The sequence below is a fragment of the Acanthisitta chloris genome, unplaced genomic scaffold (genome assembly GCF_000695815.1).
Source record: "Acanthisitta chloris isolate BGI_N310 unplaced genomic scaffold, ASM69581v1 scaffold3455, whole genome shotgun sequence".
In the NCBI taxonomy this organism is placed as follows: Eukaryota; Metazoa; Chordata; class Aves; order Passeriformes; family Acanthisittidae; genus Acanthisitta; species Acanthisitta chloris.
Window position 1 is genome coordinate 138,311 of NW_008673004.1, and position 25,333 is coordinate 163,643.

At 37.7% G+C, this 25,333-nt stretch overlaps 1 protein-coding gene across 1 annotated transcript in view; it reads right to left on the bottom strand.

The window, feature by feature from the left end:
* SORCS2 (sortilin-related VPS10 domain containing receptor 2) overlaps nucleotides 1-25,333 on the bottom strand; it is a gene marked incomplete at its 5' end in the record, with an annotated part of 91,325 nt that overhangs the window by 13,402 nt on the left and 52,590 nt on the right. The window contains 10 exons of the mRNA XM_009074728.1: nucleotides 60-159; nucleotides 4,763-4,888; nucleotides 6,500-6,612; nucleotides 8,495-8,618; nucleotides 9,774-9,907; nucleotides 13,745-13,931; nucleotides 17,502-17,673; nucleotides 19,415-19,543; nucleotides 20,138-20,271; nucleotides 21,560-21,680. Coding sequence (XP_009072976.1) covers nucleotides 60-159; nucleotides 4,763-4,888; nucleotides 6,500-6,612; nucleotides 8,495-8,618; nucleotides 9,774-9,907; nucleotides 13,745-13,931; nucleotides 17,502-17,673; nucleotides 19,415-19,543; nucleotides 20,138-20,271; nucleotides 21,560-21,680 — 1,340 coding nt within the window. The remainder of the gene's footprint in view (nucleotides 1-59; nucleotides 160-4,762; nucleotides 4,889-6,499; nucleotides 6,613-8,494; nucleotides 8,619-9,773; nucleotides 9,908-13,744; nucleotides 13,932-17,501; nucleotides 17,674-19,414; nucleotides 19,544-20,137; nucleotides 20,272-21,559; nucleotides 21,681-25,333) is intronic.

The following is a 25,333-nucleotide window of genomic DNA, read 5'->3' on the forward strand; positions in this document are numbered from 1 at the left end:
TATCATAACTCAAACAGGCATCCAAAAGTTGGTCTGTTGAGATGTTTGTTTATATTTACCTGAACTGGAGTCAGCTAAAGTCACTAAGACCCAGTATCCTCCCCTCAGAAAGAAACTGATGTTGTGTGCAATCAGGGCCTGTTTTATAGCTGCTATTCTCTGAAAATGCAACAGAGAGAATATCAAACGTCTTGCACTCTGTTCCACATCGAAACACTCGACACTCTGAAAAGGAAAACTCATTAAATGGTGAGAAACTTAGAAAACATTTCTCCATGATGAGCTGAAATCTTAAAGAAATTCCATATTTAAAAATCATGCAAAACTCCACAACACATAAAAGCTGAAAGTGCCAAAACTTTAGAGCTAAATTTTCTGATTACCGAAGTCTTTATGTTTATCCAATGTGACAGCAAGTTATTTGCATGTACTATTGGGTTTACCTGGGTCATAACTCAGAGAATGCATAATCCATATTAAAAACTCTCCATTCATCTAACCTATCAGAAGGAACTTGTATCACTTTGGATTTCTTGCTATGAAAGCTAACTGCTATATAATAATGAACTGCATGTTATAATCTACCTTACCTCCTTACCTAGAATGGGATGAATTCCATTTATACCTAATTTTTATCGATACTCCTTAGAAAGATATACATCCATCCATGTGGGAAAAAAAATCAGGATTCTTCCTATTTTCCTCCACTGGACAGAGCATCATAAAATAAGGCATCTCATATTTTTATGAAGCAGAACCAGTAAACATAACATCATATCCTAACTCCAAACTCTCTGAACTATCCCTTCTATTTGCTTGTGTCTTCAACATGGGCAATTTTCTAAAAGATCAAAGCTAGTTTTATACTCTATGCCTTATAATTTGGGATACAACATCCCAGAGGATGCCAAATTAGAAATATGCTTTGTATCCATAAAACCTTTATGAGTAACTCCTTTTATGATGTTATCAATTATGGTGCTCATCTTTGACAAGACTTTGCAGTATAACAGATAGAAATCCCTGCAGTCTCTCATATTATGGACAGAGACTACACAAAAGTTTAAATATCCTCACTCATACTGAGGAATGTCTAACTTCTGAAGTTGACTTTATTACATTTTTTGTGTGCAGGAATGACCCCAGCATAAGGGTGAGGTGAGTATGGCTTCAGTTATTTTACTAGACCATGACACCAAATAGGAACTTGTTGCCCAGAGTCTGAAAAGAGAATGGATATGACAACTGTACTGATTAGCAGGCTCTAAAGTGATGCTGGCACCAATAAAATAGAATTGCTTTGTGTCAATTCATGTGTGCATGGTGTACAGTGCAAGAGGGACCACTACACTTCAGGTTCATCTGACTTACAGCCAGCAAATTAAATTACTCAGCTCCATAACTTTGGATATCTCATGTTTCCCAGGCAGGTGTTTGAGGAATCCAATATTTGCTCTGGTGTTTGCTTAAGTGGCTAACACTGGTTCATTATTTCTGTCCCCACTGCTGGGTTCCCACCCAAGTCTATATGAAACACACCTCCACAGGGCAAAACTTTGAATCTCATGTGAACCCAGCCAAAGGTTCTGGCTTATTTATTTCACTGTTAGGCTGATGTTTTTTTCAGTACTCATGGGGTTTTCTTTCTGCCCTGAGGTATTCATTGAGCATGGTGCTGCCACCTCTCCAACTTCTAAAAAAACAAATACAGTGTTTGGATCTTCTCCAGACTTTCTAAGTTAAGGTTCTTACACCAGTATTTCAATTTTTAATCTTTTTTTTCTACATCCTTTCCAGTGATAATACTTGAACATGTGAACACAATGGCACCTGCATTATAAGAATGCAAAAGAATGCAAAAATAATGACACCATTCAAACTCTTACCCACTTACTTATACATCTGGGGTTCTGACTTTCACTTCTGGCCAAAGCAACTCACTAGGAATTTTCATGTAGTAGTTTGTTTGGATAGAGTCCCAAATCTTCCTCAGAGCCACTACCTTCCAGCTTACAGTTTAATTGCACTTTAATTGACTCTTTCAGCTGGACTCATCCCACCTGACATCAGACATGTAATAAATGTGCATAAATTAAGCAACCAAGTCTTCTCTAGAGCTAATGATTAGAACGGAATAGTTTTCAAATTGCTGTGTTCTCAAAAGCAGAGTAAATCACAGTCAGCTTTTATGTCTCCATGCATAAATTTGAAACAAGAAGGGCTTTTGTCAAAATAGAACCGAACTTCAGAATTTTCCCAAGGGCTCCTCCTACTACAGTCACAACTTGCTCATGATCTTTATTACGTATGGCTACTTTTATCAGTAATGATCCCTATTCTGGATGACTATCTTAATAAATAGCATCACATCCCAGCAATCCATGTAAAACACGGATCAAAAGTCCAGCGAGGAGGTGTTCTCTGCCTGACCAAGAAATTACTGCCTTCAACAATCTTTCTGAAATAATGTAATATTCCCAAATCTATGTTTTCAGTCGAGAACAAATAGGTTCTCTTTAAGGGAGACATTTAATGACTCAGTTAAGGATTACAGGGACATCTCCTTCAAAAGTGCAGAAAACATTCTGCATTGGTGAGTCCTCACAATAGTGCCACAACACTGATCCTGAGAACTGGCACTAGCAGCATGACAAAGCACATCCTTCCAGTGACACAAGAGAAATACCTTCAAGATTCTTTTCTCTTAACAGAAAAGAATGTAAGGAATCTTTAAACAAGTGACAACATGAGTTTTTCCTGTTGATTTCAACAGTTACTGCTGCGCCAGCGTTTATTTACATAGTGTATCTTTTCAGGATATTTCTTGAATAGAAAATAGGTTGTGATACAACACATTTTATCAAAATTTGTGCCATTTGAGTCTAAACCAACAAATGGATATGCTCATACCACTAGTTAAAGCAGTGTCCCTTAGCAAGAATATAAAAACAGAAATGTAGACAGCTGGCACTCCAAGACTCTCTACAGCCCTACAGCATTGTACTCTATAAAACAATCACTGTAGAACTGTGATACTACTGTCCCTGAGTTTTTTTATCATTGGATAGCATAGACTGCTGCAATTGCTCCTGTGTCCCTTGTTCCTAGTCCAACCCCAGCCACTATCTGTCTGACCTGGTTCATCCTGACAATGTCAGAAATGTACATCTATTCTCCAGATCATACAATTACTTTCCCCTTTCAGTGCTCCTCTAGTTTCAGAGACCTTTTGCAAGATTTTAGCAGATGACTACTTATTACAAAACTGTGCCCTGCTAAACTAATGTATTTCCCCATAGCCCCACTGACCAGAAGCTTTCCCAAATCATTTGGAACATCTGACCATTATTTTTCATGCTTTGGAGTAACTCACAGGATATTTCATACACAAACATAGGAAAAACCTTGAGACAGCATTGATTATAATTGATGATATTATTTAAGCTGCCTTGAAGCACAGTACTAATGTAGAAACTGAGATTTAAAGGGAACTAATATGCATAACACTTAGCACTGAAATAAAATGTTTGTGCAGCCAAATAATCTATCACCATTAGTTTCCTTAAATTATTAAAGATGTCCATTCCACATGCTCAGAATAAAGAACTGCCTTTAGAAGCTGCACCTTTCTTATTCAAGAACTGGAGTCACAAGCAATTTAGAAGTGGTAATATTCACCTGGCTGAAACTTTTAGTTAATGAATGGCTCTCTACGAAAGAAACATGTTAAAATATATGATTTCCTGCAACATAATCAGGAATTCAGACTCCCAGGAATTCTCATGGTGGGTACAGTGAGGGTTTGGGACTGCCACAAAGCAACAAACTTTGTGCACTCACTCTGTAGGCTCTTTTAAAGACAGACACTCTTTGACAACTTCAGCATACTCCTTTGGACCTTTCAAAGTGTATCCCTTCAATATCAAACACAATCTACTGCATCTTTGTTAATATGAAGAGCTTCATCTTACCTACTTCTCCAGCTCTTTGGATACTGCGACCTTGCCTCAAAAAGCTGTAAAATGCCCTTCAAAACTAATGATACCTTACACTGTGATTCTTTGTAACTGGCAGGACTTGAACTGCAAGATACAGGCAGGGAGTTGGGATCTGTTCCTTCTCTATCACAGCAAAAAGATGAATATAATAAATCATAAGTGCCAAACAGTCTTCTGGTTTTCAGCTGGCATAAAGTCTTTTGTTATGGAAGAGGCATGGTTTGGAAATAAGCAGGGAGAAACTAATGTCTGATTTTCATTCCTTGGTTCACTATGTATGTCTCTTGCCAATTGAAAAGATCATTTGCTCCCAAAGGCAGAAAATGCTTGATGGGTCAACTATATGGTTGACATTATACATTATACATTATGGGTCAACTGCTAAGGTTCTGGTTTGCTTTGACCTGAAATCTAATTTGCTTCTGAAGACAGTGCAGAGACATTCATCTCTCTTTAGAAGTATCAGTGTTCTAAACACACTCTTTGCTCTGCTGGATCTTTACAGAATGACATGTATCACCGCTGTTTAAAAAAACGATCAAGATTAAATATTCCTGAGAAATACACTAATACCAATAAGACTAGATTATGGTGATCTGTACACTGTCAAACAGAGCAGAGGTCTGCTGCTAGCTTTCAGATGTATCTTGTGATACATAGGCAGGGAACACCTCTTAATTTCATATAAAGACAATGAGAGCACAGAGGCTTATTGCAAAACAGGATGAAGACCATCCTAAACAGACATGCATTGCTCTGGTTACCTTATCACTGGTTACACTTCTCTTCTTCTTTGGTTGGTTTGCTGGTAGTAGCACATGCAAGTCAGCAGCTGTGGGCAGACCAGGCTTCACAACTGTCATGAGTGCTTCTTCGGGTATATTGGTTTCCTGTGAAGACAACAAAGGCATATGGCAAACTACAGGACAGTGTGCTTTGTGTTTCAGATAAAATACATAAGTAACTCCACATGCTGCTTTCTGACTTTGGTGTTCAGATCCTTAACGTTTAGAAAGGATTCCACTAGAAGCTAAAACATGAACAAAGCCAAACATAAATGTACAGAAATGTGAGCTGCTCTTTGAAGACTGGAAGAGCTAAGTGTTCTTATCACATTAAAGCAATTCAGTGACATCAAGGAAAGAAGAAAAATGAAGAGGTATGCAGGTTTTATCAAAACTCTGCAATGGCTGAGCATTTCTAGGGTAACATAAAAAAAAGGCCTAAGTGATTTAGGATCCTTTGTGGACCATTCAGACATAGTGCAGACTTAGAAGGGCATATTCATTGCAGTTAACTTTAGCTTAGGAAAGTTGCTTTCCATCTGTGCTTGATGCACAGAGAGAAGTCTTTCAGTGTGGGACTAAGAGCACCTAGAGCACCTAAGTTCAGCACCTGAAATTGTAATGAATACTTTAATTCCTCCACTGAGAATCAAGTGCATCCATTTTCAAAACAGTTTGTGCAAATTTGGCTTTTAGTCTCAAATCCCTTCTTGTGTTGCATAGTACAGACAATTCTAATTACAACACCCCGAGCCCTTCCCATAGCCTCCCTCAGAAAAGGAAATTCCATTCAATTGATCATATTCTTTTGCAAATGTTTTAGCAATTATTAAAATTCAAGAGTTATTTTATAAGAGAGTAAAATATTTTTTTGACTGACACTGGTTATGGAATAGGTTTAAATTGAGAAAACTGGGAAATTACTTTAATTCCACATCTGATTGGAAGCTTAAAAAAAGGTCAGGATATATAATGTAAAAAAATTTAGAAATCGATTTTCACTACTGCAAATCCAGGGAAACTAAAGTGATTTCAAATGCAAATATTTTATAAATAAGGGCAACCTGCACCTCAGTGCTGCTGCCCTCACAAAACCAATGTGTGCATACTCAGGTGCTGGCAGGGTGTGGACCTGAGGAACTCAGCTCCAGAGCTCAGTCTTCTTCTCACAGTGCTACTGCAGAGCTTTGTATTGGTTTAACTGAGAGGAACCAGCTGTTCCATATCCACATTTCTTTTGTGAACATGATCTAAAAAAACAGCTATACAAACTGCGTATATTATGTATAATTTTCAAAGTTATGCAACTGGCAGAGTAAATTCTTTCTGCCTTTGTTTTTTACACAGAGACGATGTCTTTTATATTACACAGCATCCTTTGCTTAGCTTTGAAATACATCACATTTAAGTTACTCTTCTTGTTTTGGAGTCAGCAGTATTTGCCAATGCATCTATCCCTAATCCCAGAGAGCAATATTTAGCATTAATTGCCAATTAGGCTGTGTTAGACCTAAACTGTCTATGTTACAATATCATTGTCTACAGCCTGCACATAAAAGTGACACTAGGCTCAAACTTGCTTGAAATGTGGGTGGCTCATGAGGTTCACTTCATTATTTTGCTCTGCTTCCTTTATTCTAAATGAGAAGGTATTAACTTAACCTTCAAGCTTTATGACTGGTGAGGGAAGATTTTATGAGCAAACTGAAAGAGCACCTTTGCAAGGAGTCGTGTTACCACTCGGCCTATGTCTTCCCTCCACTCTGGTATGTCAGGGTTGTACATGTCCAGGTGATTAGTAAACTTCAGAGGAAGAACATGAAAATGATCTAGAAAAAAAACAACAAAAAGAAACAATCTTGTACAAGTAATAAACCAGGTTGAAAAAAAGTATTCTGTAGAACTAAAATCTGACAATCTAAATTTAGCTTTTTTTTTTTTTTTTTTTTTTTGCTGCTCAGCACTGTGGTCACTAGGACCCACACTGCTCTCTGTTGCCAGACACTTTCTGTGCTTTTATCAACATCAGCAAATTTGTGCCTAAAGATTAAAAATCAAGAAGACAAAGAAAGACACAAATCAGATTTATATGCATGCTCTGGGGTGATAACCTTCCCAGTAATTTTGCCTTAGGTCAATAAGTCATAGAATCATAGAATTTTAGGGGTTGGAATGGACCTTCTAGATCCCCTAGTCTCAACCCTCCCTGCCATGGGTAGGGACAGCTCCCCACTAGACCAGGTTGTTCAAGTCACATAGAAGTGGTTGGTTTCTTTTATTTGAAATGAAAATGCATCAATGGATTTCATTCTGACTGAATCATAAACATGTGGAATTTCACCCACTACGTGTTTCTGTTTTCCACTTAAAATGAATACATTACTTACTCCATGAACTAGATATGAAAATAAGAACAGAAATGCTATGACAAAGGCTAACTATCATCCTCTTTGTAAAAATAAAATCAAGGTACACCCACTACATTTCTCTGGATAATATAGAAAATATCTGAAACACTGGAAATGGGTTGATCCTCAGAAAATAGTCACTAAAATCTTCCCTTTCTCCCTACAAGATCCTTGGATGAACACCTGGGGAGCGTAATGCAAAGCAGAGAAAGAGATCCTCTGGAATGCATGAATCAAACCTGCCTCCCCCGATACTTCCGACAGAATTATATTTTAATGTGTTTTTCTTTTCCAAATGTTTCTTTATTTCCCTCATGACCAGTATTTTCATGCTGTGGATATCAGGACTGGTCAACACTAAGAGCAGAAAGAGTGCTGGAAAGCCAAAGTCATTGATGCAGTCACACTAAGAAGGTTATACTTCTAAAGACTTCTAAAAAAGCTGATGCACTTATAAGTGGAATCATAAACATGAAACCCATTTATCTTAGAAAAGGAGAAGGTTCATAAAAGCTCCATTTAGTATAACTGAGGTTTTTACCATTATTTTAAATTAATAAGTAAACTAAAAGCAAAAATATCAGTATCTTCTTCAGACAATAGAGATGTATCATGTTGTGTACTGCATGATATCTGAAGGCTTTTAGCTCTGCATTAAAAAGAAGCTTTTATACTTCTCACAATTCCCACATGTGACAGCACAAATACAAATGTAAATAATTTGCCAGCACTACATTTTCCACAATATATTATGCCTTGTCACCACATTACAAGACACAGAAAACCATACCAGGGCACAGTGTGGAACAAGAGCTGAAAGGTTATTCAATAATTGTAACAGCTATTCTTGATGCAAACTCTCAGATAAACATCAAAGGAACAGTGACATGTTGTGATAAAAGGCAATTATTTGACCTTTTTTTCAGTGCCAAGAGCATATAGACAACGAATTTTTCCTCTTTTTTTCAGAGGTATTTAAAGTATTTTATTGAGAAATTCTAGGAAACTTTCTAGTCATAGGCCAAAATACTACATAAACATTATTGCTACACATAACATTTGGGAACCATAATAACATTTAAAATAAGCAAAGGAAACAAAATGTTTCAGATTAAACCCTTCCATACAATCCTACTTCATGGAGTTCAGCTTCATGGAGTTTCTTATTGGCAGTTCATCCCTCTAATTTTAAGAACTAAACGTGGCATTAGATATGATTTCACAACAGGTTCAGTTGTGTCAGGGATGGTTTAATAGGTACAATAGCAAGTACATAGAAAACAAAAAAAGTGCAATGTCTCACCAAAAACATGGACAACTTTTGAGTCTTGAAGCATGGAGCTCCCACAGGAAACTTGCACTGTAACTCTGACATCACCTGTCTCAGCAAACTTTGTCACCAGAAAATTCTCCAATGTAAGCAATGGCTTTAAAAAACAAAGAAAATTTGAACATAGATTTCCTGAAGGAACCATGAGAACAGTGTCTGAAGAGACTGTCATTAAAAATATCTGCAAAAATTATTCACATCCACTATTCAATTAGTCAATATTTTATCAAATTGTTCAACCACAGTTTTCCATATAGGATGTTTCTTCCCCTAAATGGATCTTTTATAAACAGAAGAGCAGCCACATGAGGCAAACATTTCTTCTAGAATAATCAGTAGATTATTAGGTTTTCAGTCAGATCCCACTAATGGATTTTGAGGCTGACTCCACTATTTTTACAAGATCATATGAAGCAAGTCATTTGCTTCAAAATATGTAGGGTATGTCAGGGTCAAAAGGATTAATGCCGTTGATTGAGAGCACCAGGCCACAGTAAGCTCCAAGGTGGAGCTGAGATACTCTGTTCCCTGCCCATATCCATATGAATTACAAAACCCTTCCCAAGGCTACATGGACCTGCAGAGCCTGTTCTAGTGATGGCAAAGTCAATAATGCTGAACAGATACAGGCTGGGATTATGGTAGACAGCACATCTACAGGAAGAAAGTTCCTGTGCTTATCTGAAGCATTCCTCTGTCACACTTAGTCTGCCTCATAAAGAAAATATTTTACTTATCTGTTATTGAAAGAATTACCTTAATAGAAATTAAGCCAGCTAGAAAATAAATATTCCAGCTAGATACACTTGGATATTTATTTTGCTAGGACATGTTTATCTAGACTTTGATCCCCAAATGAATATCACTAGATTGTTTGAGTGCTCTCATTGTTTTGATATCTTTTAAGATATCCCATTTATTTTTGTTATGACAGTTTATTTTAGACTCCCAGGAAATATTTCTCTAGACAATGAATATATATATATATATATTTCTGTACATCACTTTAATTTACAGTATTCACATTATCAGTTGGAAGTGTATAAATCCAAATATCATCATTCACCATTGCTATGATTCCCAAAATCCACCCCCTCTAAAAGTTGCTTTTTTTCCACAGGTAATGAAATAGAATATATAGAATAATGTAATAGAATAAATATTTGTTCCCTAAAAGAAAAAAGTTTAGTCATTGAAAGAACCTTTATGAGAAAGAGACTGAAAATACTCTCAGCCAAAGCCATTTGCATACCTGAAGATTGTTTCCTATCCACCAGTAGAAAACTGTCAAATTAGGGTTCTTAGGCAGTATGATGGCTGTCAGGTTCACCTCCTGGTTTCTCCCAACGACTGGAACCACTTCTAAATTTAAAGCCTGGAGTGGAGCTGAACAAAGTCCCCGAAATATCATTGAACAAGAATTCACCAATTTATTAATGCCTCTTTCCCCCAAAGCCTTCACACCATAAGGTCCTGAATTTATTTTTCCCTCCCTCCTGCTTTCACATCTCTGTTGAAAGCTATAGGACCTCATTTCAACCAAAAAACACCCCCCAAATCACCCCAAAACCTCACAAACAAAGCCCCAAAGCAATGAGATGGATCAACAAATTGCACTTCTCTGGTGCTCATTTTTTGTGCATGTCGAATTCTAGAACACGTAAGCAAATACTCCAGTTAAAAAGTTGAAAAGGCAATCTCAGCTTTTTTTTTTTCTTTCTTAGTAACAAAAGAGAAAATTAATAGAAATCTAACAAATCTCAAACTGCTAAGGGAAAAGCATAAAACTGAAAAAGAATGCTGCTGACTACTCATTTTCATCATAAAATATCAGCTGTTAGGCTCACACCACACACGAGCTCATTAATGCATACTTTAAAATAGATGTGTACAACATGGGAGCATTTATTTGCAAATCAAAATAGATAACCTCTGTACTCCAAAATGTGCCTTAGAGTAAGTTTATTCCTTTCTGAGCTTTGGTCTATGAAGGCCTTAAACATGATCATTAGTATAAAAGAAATGCATCATTACAATGGTTTTATCTGCTTCTAAGTGTTGTGTTTATTAGTGTTGTATTGCTTCACAGTACAATAACTGTATTGAAAGGAAACCTTTCCCTCAGAGGTTTTTGAGTGTATCTGTTTCAGAATGTCTAAAGGTAAAAGCTTTGTAAGAGTGGAATATGATACCCAGAATTTCTGAACTTCACCTGCACCATCTACCCAGGATACCAAACTGCTGTATGACCCAACATTCATCCATTATACAGAACGAATACTAACCCATGCTAAATATCTTTTTTGTTCCATGCTAAATATCTTTTAACTCACTCAAAGGTTTTACATCTCAGTGCAAACTTAAAGCTAATTAACACCACTCTAAAATATCAGGAACTGAATCATTGCCTGGTCACTTCCAATTCACTTTGTCTAAACTGATTGAACTTCTCTGAGAGCAAGTTGTCCAACTTCCTTTTCCACCTCACTTCACCTGGTCTGTGTGCTGTTCCATTATAATGTAAGGCTCTACTTTCACTCTGCGTATTCTCTGATGACTCTTTAACCACCTACATGAATTCAAGACGTATCGGGTGCTTAAACAAAGGATTTCTTCATTAGCTTAGAGAGGAGATAAAAGGCTTCTTCTGCTGCTGGTTTCTTGAAGAAAATCTAGAAATTTTAGGAATTTCATTAAATTTGTTCCTCCTAGAAACAGATTTTCCTCCTGATGAGGCAAAACAAAGAAGTCTGGAGGGATCTGCTTAACTGTTTTGATTTTGACGTAAATTTGCATTTACCCAGCTATTGATCATTCTGAGATATGATTTTATTCCTGAAGATGGTTATTTCTTTTCCAAAATTTTGAAAGGGCAAGTTGTTTTCTATTTGAATGATGACTGTTATTCCAAGCCTGTCATTCCTACATATAAAAGAGCTGAGAATAATTATTGCGAGTTCTTCTACTTATCTCTGCCACACAATTCCATAATGCACTCGAACAAGCTTCATAGCACCTTTAAGTGTGAACAATTAGGACTGAGGTTGACTTTAGTGATCTCTGTCTAATGAAGTCAACATTTCAGTAGTTTTCAAACTTCCCTGATTATTCACACACTATAAAGATCACGGTTTCATCAAAAATAACATGTATTCACTGCATGCAGAAATGCATATAGCTCTTCTGTTCTATTCACTGAGTTGCCTACTCACATTTATGCTATCAGACTTGCTCTAATTTCTCTTACAGTTCATTAGAAAGTTGCAGAATGTGTAATCTGGATCACAAAACATAATTTGGATGACAGGCAAAAATTGATATAAATGTCCTGAATTATAAAGCATCACATAGCAACAGAACTTGACAGAAGTGAAGAACATTCCCTTTATCATTTGCCTCTGAAAAAACTCCCTGGGAATAACATATCAACTGGAGACAAAGTGAAAGCAGGACTGTATGGACATTACTGGTTTCATGGTATTCCATAGTGAGAAATGTTCCTAAATGGCTATTAGTGTTTCACTGGAACGTAGAATTTTCAGTTTAATTAGTGACAAACAATTTCCTCAAATCTTGTAACTTACCTAAAAATTAAACAGAGCAAATCACATGGAAATCATTTATTCAAGCAGTCTGTGTAACACACGTCTGAATTTTCTAGTCCATGTGCAGCATCTACAGATAAGCTCAAGAAGGGACCACATCTGCCTCAGTGCTCTGCTGCCTCTGCACTTCTGCACCAAAGTCCTTGTAATGTACATTTTTTTTCACATTTACTTGTGCAAAATAACTCTGTCCTCTGCTATTTGAAAATCCACTGCGTAAAGCAAAACCGATATATTTTATTTTTACTGTTTGTCTTAACATAGGCCACAGTAAGAGCACATTTTGAGAAAGTGTTTGTTCTGCTTTCCTTTGGGGCTTGCTACTTCTTGTAGTTCTGTGAAGGGCTAGAAATTATTCTCAGAGAGAAAGATGTCACACAGAGGTTTTTTTGCTGTTCCTTGTTTGTACAGATCTACTGTTGCTCTGCCTAATCTACCTCCCAGCACCTAGAAGCTCCTACAAAGTAACAGTGAAGCTGTAAGTAATTTATCTGAGCTCTCTGGAGTTGTCAAATGATTCTGAAAACAACCAACAAAGAAACAGGGAAGGAAACTGAGGTGGAGAGTTTGATTTTCAAATCTGATCCTTTCTGTTTGATTTTAATAGGTGATTGACCATTAGCATGAAAGCATTGGACTCTATCTGCTAATCAAAGCAGAACTGGAAACTCTGGACTCAAGGACACTGACTAGCAAAATACATAAATATCAACAGTTACTAGATAGACTGACATAAAGCACATGGATCTGTGCACATCCTTGTATATGGCTCCAGTGATTTCCATTGCTTTGGGATTAGGATGGAAGACATGCCACTCACAACAGAGGGAAAAAGACACCTAGAGAATTCAAGATGAGTATCTCTTCCTTTGATGTTCCTTGTTTCTGAATTTTTGACACATCTGAAAACAGGCGAAGCAATAGCAGACTTGAATCTCAAAGGAAGAGGAAAATTTAGTTCCAGTTATGAGTTTCCTTCTTCATTTCAGTTATGAGATGACTGAGGTACATTAAGTTTGCGATGGCGCATGATATTCCCTGTGCCATGCTATCTTTTATTTCATATCTGTTTGATTGGGTTTTTAGGTCTTAATTAAGGATAAGGAGAGAAGCCTAAGTAACACTGCCTGTTAACATGAAGTCATAGCCAAGTACCATTTAAACCTCTGTGTGAATTAACTACCTAAAATCTAGATTTAGAAATACTGAGATTTCAACTATTTCTTAAAATCAGACAAGAGCTCATGTTTCTCAAAACATCACTTGCTTTACACTGCACCTAGAAGCTTTACAAAGACATAATTTGAAGAGTTAAATTTAGCTGCTGTGGCTGCTAACGGGGTCTTGAATCAGGAAGATAGATAAACCCCAAGATTTGCTATTTGAAAGATTAAGGCACCATGCTTCTCCCAAATCCAAACAAAACTAACTCTGACATCCTATTGCATTAGGTTTACAAGCCCCTACATTACGAACACACAACACTACAAGGCTGCATGAGGGTATTGAAAAAATATGCTTTTTCCTAATTGTGACTAGCAATTTTCTTAACCACTTCGTAGCTGTCACGAGGCTTTTACACAGCAGCAAAAGTAAGAAAACCAAAGAGCTTATTTACAGTTGACTTGGACGAACACCACAGCCTCATCATGCCCAGCCACATTCTCAGCCTTCACTGACACACGGTAAATCCCAGGATTCTCATAGCGGTGACGGATGGGCTCTCCAGTCATCGTAAGGTTCACATATATTGCCTTAAAGCCATCTCCAAGATCTACCTGGTATTTGGTACTCAATATATCACCCTAAAAGGGAAATATATCAAAAAGATTTTAAATGGTCAGAAGCAAAATAGACAGGACACATGTTTATAACCATTTACTAAATCACAGCAGTATTTTTGGCCCCAGCCAGACATTTTGACTCAATTGCAATAGCTGCAGTAAAACCAGTACACCCATGGCAATGATGTTAGTACAACAGATGTTGTGTGCATTAGTAAAGATAATACCAAATTTCCACATTGAGGTGCTACCTTAAAATTGGGCACTCCAGACCACTAACCAAGTTGTATGGCAGAGAAACCATCACTCCAGTCTTAATCTAGCTGGACTTTAACTGACACAATGGTGCTGGGCATACCCAAGTTCTCAAGTGATGTTCATATGATTACAAGCAACTGAAGATTGTTATTTTAGCAAATTACTACTCGTTCAGTGAACTTTGAGACTGCAAATCTAAAGTAAAAATTATTGGCTTAGCCATTCCTCACAGTACCTTCTAACCACACCCTCTGAGTGTCAACCATGTGGCCTTCAAGACCTAAGCTGGGATCTTCACAGAGAGTTGTGTAGTATTATACAGAGCTACCAGCATGTTTAGAACCCACATGGTCTAGTGCAAAATTAGGTGCATGCATAATGAAGCAGAATACCAAGTGGTTTGGGAAAGGGTTTAAAAGTCCAGTCAAATAATTCTCTTGTGTCAAACATCTCATTGAATTTATAATTCATTACACTTTGCTAAGTGCTCCTTTAAATGACATTGTCTTCCTAAACTCAGGCCTAAAGTAGAGCAAAACTGGTAGTACACTCAGAGGACAAACTTGCCCATCACTCATGTTGTCATGGTGTGGCTGCTCAAGAGAAAAATCAGACCTGTGCTATATGAACTGGTGATTTGGGTGTAGTCAAAGGAGAAATACATTTTAGCTGTGAGCAGCAATACTTTCTCATTTCTACTTGCAGCACTACCTTGGTGAGCCACCCTGCTTCCTCAGTTTCCAGCAGTATGTATGTCCCTGCTTTCTTGCCACAGCACACACTCATCACACCCATGCAATTAAGACAGGCTGCAGGGCCAGGCATCATAGAAGATCCTCAGTGTTGTGAAAACACAGTATTGATTTAAAAAAACCTTCATTGCCTCTAGGAAAGGAATGTATACACTCATATACTAGTCAGGAGACGTAAAAGGCCATCATAGCAGAGAACAATTGACACCCATCAAAGTATTCCAAAATCACTTCACTTCTCCAAAAGCCACTCTGAAATAGGTTTATTTCAAAATCCAATCCCAAAAGGCAGCACTAATGCAATTTTTTTTCACAATGACACCAATCTTTGGAATAATCTCTCCAGGAAACTAGTGATTCCCCAAAGTTGGACATGTTTAAGATTCACCCGGACAGGTGCTGCCCATCTTGCCTAGACCATGCTGTTGCCAACACGTTGGACCAGATGATCCTTGGGATCCCTTCCAACTTGGCAGTCTTTGATTCTACGATTCTTTGAAAATCAAAGGAAGTACCATGCCTAGAACTTATGTACCCTGGCATTACAAAAGGAAGGAAAACATGCTATTATTTCCTCCTTTTATTATTTTGCAGTGTGGTTGATTTTCTTCCATGTTTTATCAGATGAAAGAGAATTGTTTATAATGTAAAAAAATACCCATAAGACGGAACTTTTAGGGTTATCAAATACCTAAGCACCATATTTCAAGACACATAAAGGACCTTGAAAGCCTCTTCACTCTGAATAGTTTCTTCCAAATAACATCTTTCTTTTGACAACAGATGAGTAGAATTTAGCAGAGGAGATAATATGTTATTAAAGTTTAAAGCACAAGAGATGTCTTCTTGCCAGAAATGTGTTAGTAAGCAGAATCTCTTTAGATGACATTAGCTTGCAAACAGTTCTTGTTCAGTCTTTCTTATGCTAACAAGTATACATGCATATTTTTTCTAGGTGAGACAGAAACCAGTGTTGAAAGCCAGTAGATGCAAGCTTCTCTTAATGTTTTATTCTAATAGCTTCCTTAGTATAAAGATAAGAGTGCTCCCTTCAAAACACCACGGCACTTCTATTTCTCTGACCAGGAAAGACAGAGAGCAGTGGGCAGATAACAAAAGAGTCACGTTGGGAAAAGGCAGCTAAATCTATAAGGAACACATCCATAAAAAATAGATTGTCATTACATTATTTTTTCATATATTCACCCAATAGAATTTGGGGAAATTTCCCCCCTAAGGACACTTGCACACTGCCCAAACACACTAGAAGCTGTTTCTTTACTCCCTGATGTCTGGCATTTCTGCACCCAGTAACATGCATTCACAGAAACTAGAAAATGAATTTTATTTATTAGAGAAAGTGGTATGTTTTGCTTTCTTGTACTAGAGCTATTTCTTAAACTTGCTAATTGCTATGAATTCTCATTAGACTTTTTCATACAGATTAAATTCTAAGCAACGCTCAGGACATTTGAGTTTAAATATTATTCTTGGCCATAGAGGGCACCAAACTGCTACATTTCTTCTAAATCTGCCTTCGTCTTTGATGTACTGAGCAAAGACTTCACCAGAAGACACAACACTGGATTCCCTTCAAGATTCCTCACTTCTGAAGATTTGTGAATAATTTTAAATGCTTTTCATATTGCCAGAGAGATTCATGAAAGCTTCAGTAGGAAAAAAAAGCCAAACTGCCAATCAAAATCATTAGAGTCCAAATTGCAACCAAATGGTCTAAGCTTACAATAAACATTTCCAAACAAATTCTAAAAAGAGAAGGCAGCAGAACATGCCACACAAACTGTTGGGGCACTGCATACATTGGGACTCAGAGCCTGAGAAGCATTAAGCAGCCCAGTGTTCTCCATGTAACCTTCTTGATTCCATTACAGAAATAAATCCCAAGTGCTTGATTTATATTGCACAGGTTTGCCAAAATGTGTGAACTTTCTTCAAGTTCTTGGGAATCTGTGGGGTTAGCCAGGATGTACAATATGTTGGTAACCTGAGCACAGCAGTTATAGCCCAATGCTAAAAAACAAGCATGAGAAAACATACCCACAGCAAACAATTCATCCAAAAGTTACTCACTGCTGTTGGTCAGGGCCTTCGGGCATTGTCTCTCTCAATAAACAGAAAAAACCCTGTATCTTTGACAACACAACTAACATATAATAAATGTTCTTACGCTGTGCTATTTGCTGATCTCTGTAAAGGTTTGCCTCATTCTGCTCTGAAAGATTCTCAAAAATATTTAAACCTAAATATTTCATGTTCTCTGTATTTCTGTTCTTCTCTGATACAGCAGTTGAAATATTGGGTAATTCAGTTGTTTGATTTTTCAAGAAATCATTGCCCTTGCTGCAGAGGAGACAAGTCCTGTTCTGTAGATAGAACATGGTGGTTCACTGAGTTTACTGGCTTGTCTGATTCACTTGAAAACAGAAGTTTGAGTATTTAGAAAGCCATTAATCTTTGTATCAAGCAGAAATTAATCTTCACTCAGTAGCAAAGCAGGCAGGAGTGAAATAAACCCTAAAAACAGCAATTAAACTTTCATGAAGGCAATGTTCATTGCTACCTGCTCTTGTCTGACGATGAAGGTGATGTCTTCCCCAGGCCTAACAGCCAGGCTCTCTTCTCTGATGCTGATCTGAAGTCCCTTAGGGGCAATTAATGGGCACATATGCTGTGCTAAGTTCTGCTGCAGGTCTACGCCACCTTCACACACATTAGAAACAACTTTCCTGTACCTGTGAAAACAGTAAGCAGTGAGAACAGTGAATTGGAGGTAAGCAAAAGAATGCCACCAGAGGCACCAAATGCAAGTGTGATTGTAGCTAATGCATTTTCCTTGGGGTCACAAACAGACAAGATTGCAGATGATCAAAAACAACTCACAATCCAAGTACTCTGGTTGGGGACATTGCCTACATTTGCCAAGTAAAACCTGCTGAAGAAAGAGGAAGTGGAGCATGATAAGGATTTCACTTGCATGCACTGGAAGAGTTAGTCTTTTCAAACTTAGAAACATGCTTGACTAGCCCTCCAGGAGCTAGATAGTCTGCTGTTCTCTCTGCCATCACCTCACAATATTCAACAGTCTTCAATGGTCTAGAGGTCTTGGTTCAAGCCCCCAAAATCAGAAAGAAATTAGAACAAACAACTTCTGCATTAACCCAGAACTAGTTGCTTAATTGCTGCTCTCAATCTATTAATTCCTTAAAACATTTAAAGTATTTCTTTAATATAGCAGTATAAAAGATTGAAAGGCCTAACACTTCTAAAGAGCCAATAATGAAACAGTTGGATGTGTACAATAATTATTTACAGATCAGGTTCACACAGGTATGTTATTTTTAAACATCCTTTAAATTCAGAATCATATTTCACTCTTTTCAATTCCCATTCTGTATATCACAGCTGTCAGCCACAACCCAAAAGGCATCATTTTCCCCAGTAAGGCAAATATACACAGAGACCATGATTCTATTGCCAGATTGGACATTTCATCATTTGGTTTTCATCTCCACAACTGACTGAGATGGTGTTATGATAAGCTAGAATAGATGCCAGCTGCAAGTTATTCTCAGCACAGATGTCAGACTACATTGTAGTGTGTATTCTATGCAGTATTGTTTACAATTACTAAAGCTTTCCTTTCATTCCCAGTGTCCCATATGGTCAGGAAAAGAATCTATTCTCCACAGAACTCCTTACCCTTATGGAAGTGAGAGACTGGGAAGTTCTGTGAGATGTTCCCAGCTCCTCAGAGTAATTCATTGGGTCCAAATTAAAAATTGCTCAGAACCCAAACAACAGGATAAAAGAAAAGGCTCTGAATGGACCAGAAGTCCAAAAATGGCTACAAAATGTTGCCAAAAATATACTTAAAAATGCTGCAAACAAGACAGCTTCCTCTCTTCTCAAAGTGATTAGTTTTTGAACTGCTGTGATCATGAAAAGTAACATTTCTCTTTCATTTGTCTGTAGGAAGCTTCTGCACATGTTCTAGGTCACAGACAGAACTTCGGCATTTCCCATTTTTTCCAGTTTGCCTTATTTACACTTCAGAGAACTATAGACTGGTTTGGGTTGGAAGGAACCTTCAAGATCATCTAGTTCCAAACCAGGGCAGAGACACCTTACACTAGACCAGGTTGCTCAAAGCCCTATCCAACCAGGCCTTCAACAGTTCCAGGGATGGGGTATCCACAACTTCCCTAGGAAACCTGTGCCAGTGTTTCACCACCCTTACAGTAAATAATTTCCACCTAATATCTAATCTAAACCTACCCTCCTTCAGTTTAAGGCCATTTTCCCTTGTCCTATCACTGTGCCCTTGTAAAGAGCCCCTCTCCAGCTCTCTTGTAGGCCTCCCTTTTAGGTACTGAAAGGTGAATTTCTTTCAAACCACTTTTGAGGCCACTGGCTGGAATATTCTCCCCCACTTTGGAAGCCTCATCAAGGCAGTTAAATGCAAAATCAGCTTACCCAGTGCTGCTGGTGTATGCCTGCCCCAGCACACAGTCTTCAGGAGGTGCTTCTGGGTTAAACCAAAAGTCAGCAAAGCATTTGCTAGACTCTGACTTCAGAGATGCAGAGCGCTCAAACCCATAATCACTGCAAAACATCAATACCAAGAGTGTTAGTATCCCCACTTCACTCAGCAGTCTAATTTGGGGGGGATGAGACTATGTAAGTAGAGTTTTCAAAAATAGATTTTTTAAAGTGTTATTCTACCAGATGAACATATGAGTTGAAGCCAGTTCTGTTCTCATGTCAGTGGGAGTTGTGTACACTTGGGGGCAAAACTGGTTGTAATTACATTGTCATTTCTGCAAAATTAATTCCCTTGGTAGCTTATATTTTTAAAGGTTTCCTTTGCCACTCAGGCCAACCATTTAGTTTCTTTTTTTTTCCTTCATTTGCGAATAGAAAGAGTTTGCTTGCCTTTTAAATTAATCCAATGGTCATTTTTCAAGTCTTGATCAATAGAGAAATACATCAGAATTTGTGCAGTCAGGTGAAACAAATACTTAAACATGGCAATGTTTTTAAACAAAGGCAAAAGCAAAAGTAACCTGTTATTCAAATAACAGGTCACCTATTTGTGTATATGTGGCTATGTTGGGCAAGATGAGGAAAAGAAACCCATCTCAAACTCTAAGCAGCTATTTACTAGCAATAAATCAAAAGGTCCATGGGCAGACTCACCATAAGAAATCAGAATTCATGCATTCGCAAACTTTGGATGTGAGAGCTGATGTGAAACTTCTCCCTTTAATGCACCATGATGAAATCTTTCTCTTTCGAAAGCTTCTCTGCTGGCCCATGATGCAACGATCACCCTGAATATCAAAGCATCAGATTTATTGTGCTGTAACCTACACCACACAGACATGACCTCATGTTGTCCTGAGAAAGGTTGGTCTTGTTGCCAAGACTATAAACTCAGATCAACTCCCTCATATTCAAATATATAGGTATAGGAAGCTCTTGTATCCACTGCTGTCCACTAACAGGTCATTGCAGAGTTACACAACAGGCTACATTTCCAGGGCACAAATCCAAATATGTACATAAAAATTCAAGTTCAATTTAACCCCTGTTTTATGTGTGCACAATCTAGGCACAAAGCTCTAGCTAGCCATTTAAAAATTACAAATCACCATATCTCATGTTGGCCAGCAACCTGAAGCACCAACCATGCAGACACAGGTAGAGTGAAGCCTATCTGTACACACTCCACTGGTAACTGGGCAGCTGCAAGCACTCTGTCAAAGTCATTTGATAGTTTCTAATTTCTGAAACACATTTTGATGCCAATATCCCAAGACACTGTTACTCTTTAGGCTCAGATATGCATAACATTCTTTGTAAACACACAAAAGCCCCAAACAAGAAGTGTAAAATTAGGCACAAGAACTAACAAATGAGGGCTGAAGTAACACAGAGTAGCATGCAAAAAATAAACCAACCCTGCAGAGAGCAAAAGAACAAATGTACTGGAAGAATCAAAACATAATAATCATAAGGATTATGAATAAATATGACATATTACATTTAATAAAAAAACCCCCTTGTATTGGTCTCTTTAATCAATACATTGTACAGAGAATTTAGCTTCCCAAAATTGGATTTGGCCAGAACCCCAGGATTAGCACAGCCTTTATGCATTACTGCAGAAATGGTATTGCCCAAAACAACTGAACTCCAATACATGATTGGTCCACTGAGATCCTACGTTACTTCTGGAATGGACTTATGGCAATTTATATATGAGTACAGTATGTGGTCAGGAAGCTGGCAGAACACATCACTGCTGCATGTTGAAATTGCTTCTATCAATATTACACACTTCAGTTTATGCTTCCCAATCCAGCAGGACCACCTATTATTATGTCAGCCCACCAGATAAACCTCTCCCTTTCCTAGGACACAGATTACAGAACCAAAGGGAACACAAAATCCTCTCTCATTTTAAAGTACTGTGAAATCAGCAAATATCAACATAAGGAGACTAAGCTGGGGATGTAGTATCCAAAACCAATTTGGAAACATTTTCCTAGCACACAGTTCTATATGAATCTGAAAGCTACGGAAAACTTGAGGCAGTGAACCTAAGACCATGAATACCTGTAGATTTGTGAGCTCCCAAGACTCATAGTCATCATCAGTGCACTCCCTGGGGAAGGATGGTCTGAAGTCCACTTTCACCAGTTCCCAGTCCGAACGATAGCTAATATGTCCAAAGACTCTGAACAAAAAGATCAAAAGTAAACTCTCACTGCAAAGAAATATCATACAGATCTGAGATTCAAAATTTCAGCTCTATATTTCTCTTTCCACAGTCACAGTTCTCTGCTAAAAGGTCCCAGGTTAATTTTTCTTCCACTTTTCATCCTCTTCATGTACAATGCATCTAGTTAGGAAACATTTGTCAATTGTATATGAAATTTAATAAAAATATATAGCTCATATATTTGAGATTTTTTTTTCCCAGAAATTTAATTGAAAACAACCTTTTCTAATTTGGAACTCAACATTTTTGTCTATTATCTTGTTATATTAAAGAGACAGAGGTCTCAGATTTTGACATGGAGCTCAAATCGGGGAGCAGAACTCAGGATCACCAGATTCAATTTCCAGCTCTGACACTCAGTCCTTATGATTATAGTGCAACTTCTTCAATTATTTGGGTTGTGTTTTTTTGTTAATTTCTACAGTTTTCAGTTGGCAATTTGCTATTGTTTAAACTCAGGGGAGTATCATGAAATTGTATTAATTTCTAAGGAATATACTGCATCTACACATCGTGCGGAAGAACTCAGAACTTCCTCTTCATTGCAGATAGTCCCATCCAAAAAGCAGCCACAATCTGTACAATTTTTGTGGGGAAAAACAAGAAAAAAGGAAATCTCATTGCTTTAAAAACCAAGCTGTACTTTCAAAGCAGCCAACATTTTCTAAGTCAGAATCCTTATTTCCAAAACAAAATGGGTAAGTATGACATCCAGCAACAAATTAGAAAGGATAAAGACTCTATTTGGGCAAAAGTCGAATATATTTGTGGTTTGTATCACGCTTACGTGACTTACTTGCCAAAGAATTTAAGGCTGATTCTAAAGCCAACAATTTCTGTGCAGTTCATACTGCACAGAGTTCATATTCCAAACTTTAGTAGCATTCTCCAAACTAATTCATTCCTTTTGTTTTGACCTCAACTTTGTCCAAATCCAGACACGGCAGGAATGGTAAAGTTTTGCTAAAAGCATTCTGCTGTGCACAGTTGTTTCTCTTGTCCTGAATACCAGGTTCAAAGTGGAACTAGGGTAGACCAGAGTGTGGAAATGGTGGATTCTCTGCAGCACAGATGCAACACCATCATACTAAGAATCTTCCCTGGTAGATGGATGTAGAGCTCTGATGCCTACCAAAGAGCTTGAGAAATAGTCACAGGGACTAAAGATGTCCAGTGATTCCCTCCTTTCCTTTCAAGTGCCTTTGCTTCTCATGCACAGAACAGAGATTTAGATCTCTATACATTATTGCCCATACTTCTCACATTATAATGACCAAACACTTCATGCTCACAGGAAACTACACCATCAGCAGTGCACTTCATTGAGCAAAAGCATATGCACTTCATCTGTAGGTCTTATTCTTTTCTTGTAAGGCTCTGAGATTAAAGGACTTGGAACATGTAATTTCTCTCCTGCTAAATGTACCCATGGCTAGAAGTAGAAGCAACACACAAAAACTGAAAAATGTGGCTCAGTCCACTGGCTGTATGTGCACACAGGTGTGTGGTCCCACTTCTCTCATTGAGACCTAAGGGTTTGGTTCCTTTTTCTGGTTCAGCTGGATCCTGAGAGCTGCTGTCACCATATAATCTTATTCACTGGTAGTTACATGCTCAATAAAGTGACTACTTAGGTGGTCTGATGCTTTTTCCACAATGCCTGCTTCAATATGACTGGAGTTGCTGACAGACATGAAGTGTCTTTTGCCTGCTAAATACCTGTACCTCTTTTTAAAATCTTTTATTTTCTCCATACAAGACACTAACATAAGGCAGATGTCCCCATGTGCCTATGCACCTACCTCAGTGAATGCTTCTCTAGACTCCACAAAACTTTACAAATTTGCCACATTTCTTTTATAAATTCACTTAGCAGCAAATATGTTCAAGGGCAAGGAGCCAAGTCCTGTTAAAGCTTCACTCCTGCCTTAAGAAAAGTATTTTCTACAGAACAAGTGAAATTTTCTTCATTCATGTTATCTATCTCAGGCAGATTAGCCAGGAAAGGAGGAGAAAGGAGCTGGTGGTTTGAGTTCAAGGATAATGAAATTCTCAGGAAAGCATATAACAAAATCTCTGAACTATTATTAATAATCATCATAGTGCATGAGGGAGATTCCAGATTATTATGGCAAGGGAAACCTGTTGCCTATACATAAATACACACACATATATATATGTGTGTGTGTGTGTGTGTGTGTGTGTGTGCATATATATAACCAGAACTCAGAAAGTTAGAGAATTAATTTTGATATCCACAAAGATATCAAAAAAATTATTGAGCTTTCCACTTCTAAGCAACTTGGAGATAATTAAAATGATAGCAAACAACCACCACAGATTTGTCAAAATCAAATCATGTCAAACTAATGTAATTTCCTCCTTTTACAAGGTAACTGGCTTAGTGGATAAAAGAAAAGAGAAAATCTAGCACATTCTGACCTTTGTTAAAACTGTTATACATTTCTAGCTGACATTGTCTCAATGTAAAAAAGAAAACACCAGTGCAGATAAAATCACTGTAAGGAAGAATGGGAGTACATATCCAATTAGAAGAATCCATTTTCAAAAGGTAGTTATCAAACAGGGAATATTTTGTGATATGTATCACAAAGATATGATGGGTCCACAGTCAATATTTTCATTAGCTCTCATGGTCAAATAAGAAACACAAAAAATTTTGCAGATAACACAGAAGGAAGGGAGTGGACACTGACTGATGGGAGCAATGTTCAGAAATCAATATGATGAAATACTCCAAAACCAAGTGCAAATAGTACTCCTTGGACAAAACAAAAAAGCCCCCAACAAACCAAAACCCACAAAAAAGGTACAAAACTGAAATGGAAACTGATTTCCAAATATCAAAGAATAGACTTGGGGAATTCTGGGGAATTAAAACAAGAACGCAGTGCCACTGCAAAATAGGAAAGACTAATTCTAGGCTGTATTCAGAATGGGAAAACAGAAGACACTGAGGTAATTCTTTTGATACTTGGCACTGGTGGAATCTGGAAGAATATCATGTCTAATTTTGGATGTTATATTCATATTTATACACCCACTAAAACTGAATTTGAAGAGGGGCAGAAATGACTCATAAGCTGCTTAGAAAGTGTAACCAATGAAGAAAGATTGAAAGAATTGGGTTTATCTCTGGAAAAGATAAAACTGAGAAAGAGAACAAAATGGTTTTGGAGTCTTCTTATAGAGTGAAGAGTTGTCTTCCAAGAGACCTGGAGGAAGGACATGAAAGAGGAAGGACAAGGATAAATAAATGTACAGGATAGAGTGCTACAATTCCCTTATTATATCTCCTCAGCACTGGTGAGTTTATCCATGGAATACTGGGTCCAATTCTGGGCTCCCCAGTACAAGAGAGAGATGGAAATACTAGAGGGAGTTGAACAAAATGCTATGAAGGTGATGAAGGGGCTGGTGGATTTACCCTATGAGGAAAGTTTGAGAGAAGTGAGACTGCTCAGTCTGAAGAAGAGAAGGGAGATCTATCAATTTCTATAAATACCTGAAGGAAAGGTGGAAAGAAGATTCATTTCAGCAGTGCCCAGTGACAGGATCAGAGGCAACAGGCTCCAACTGAAACACAG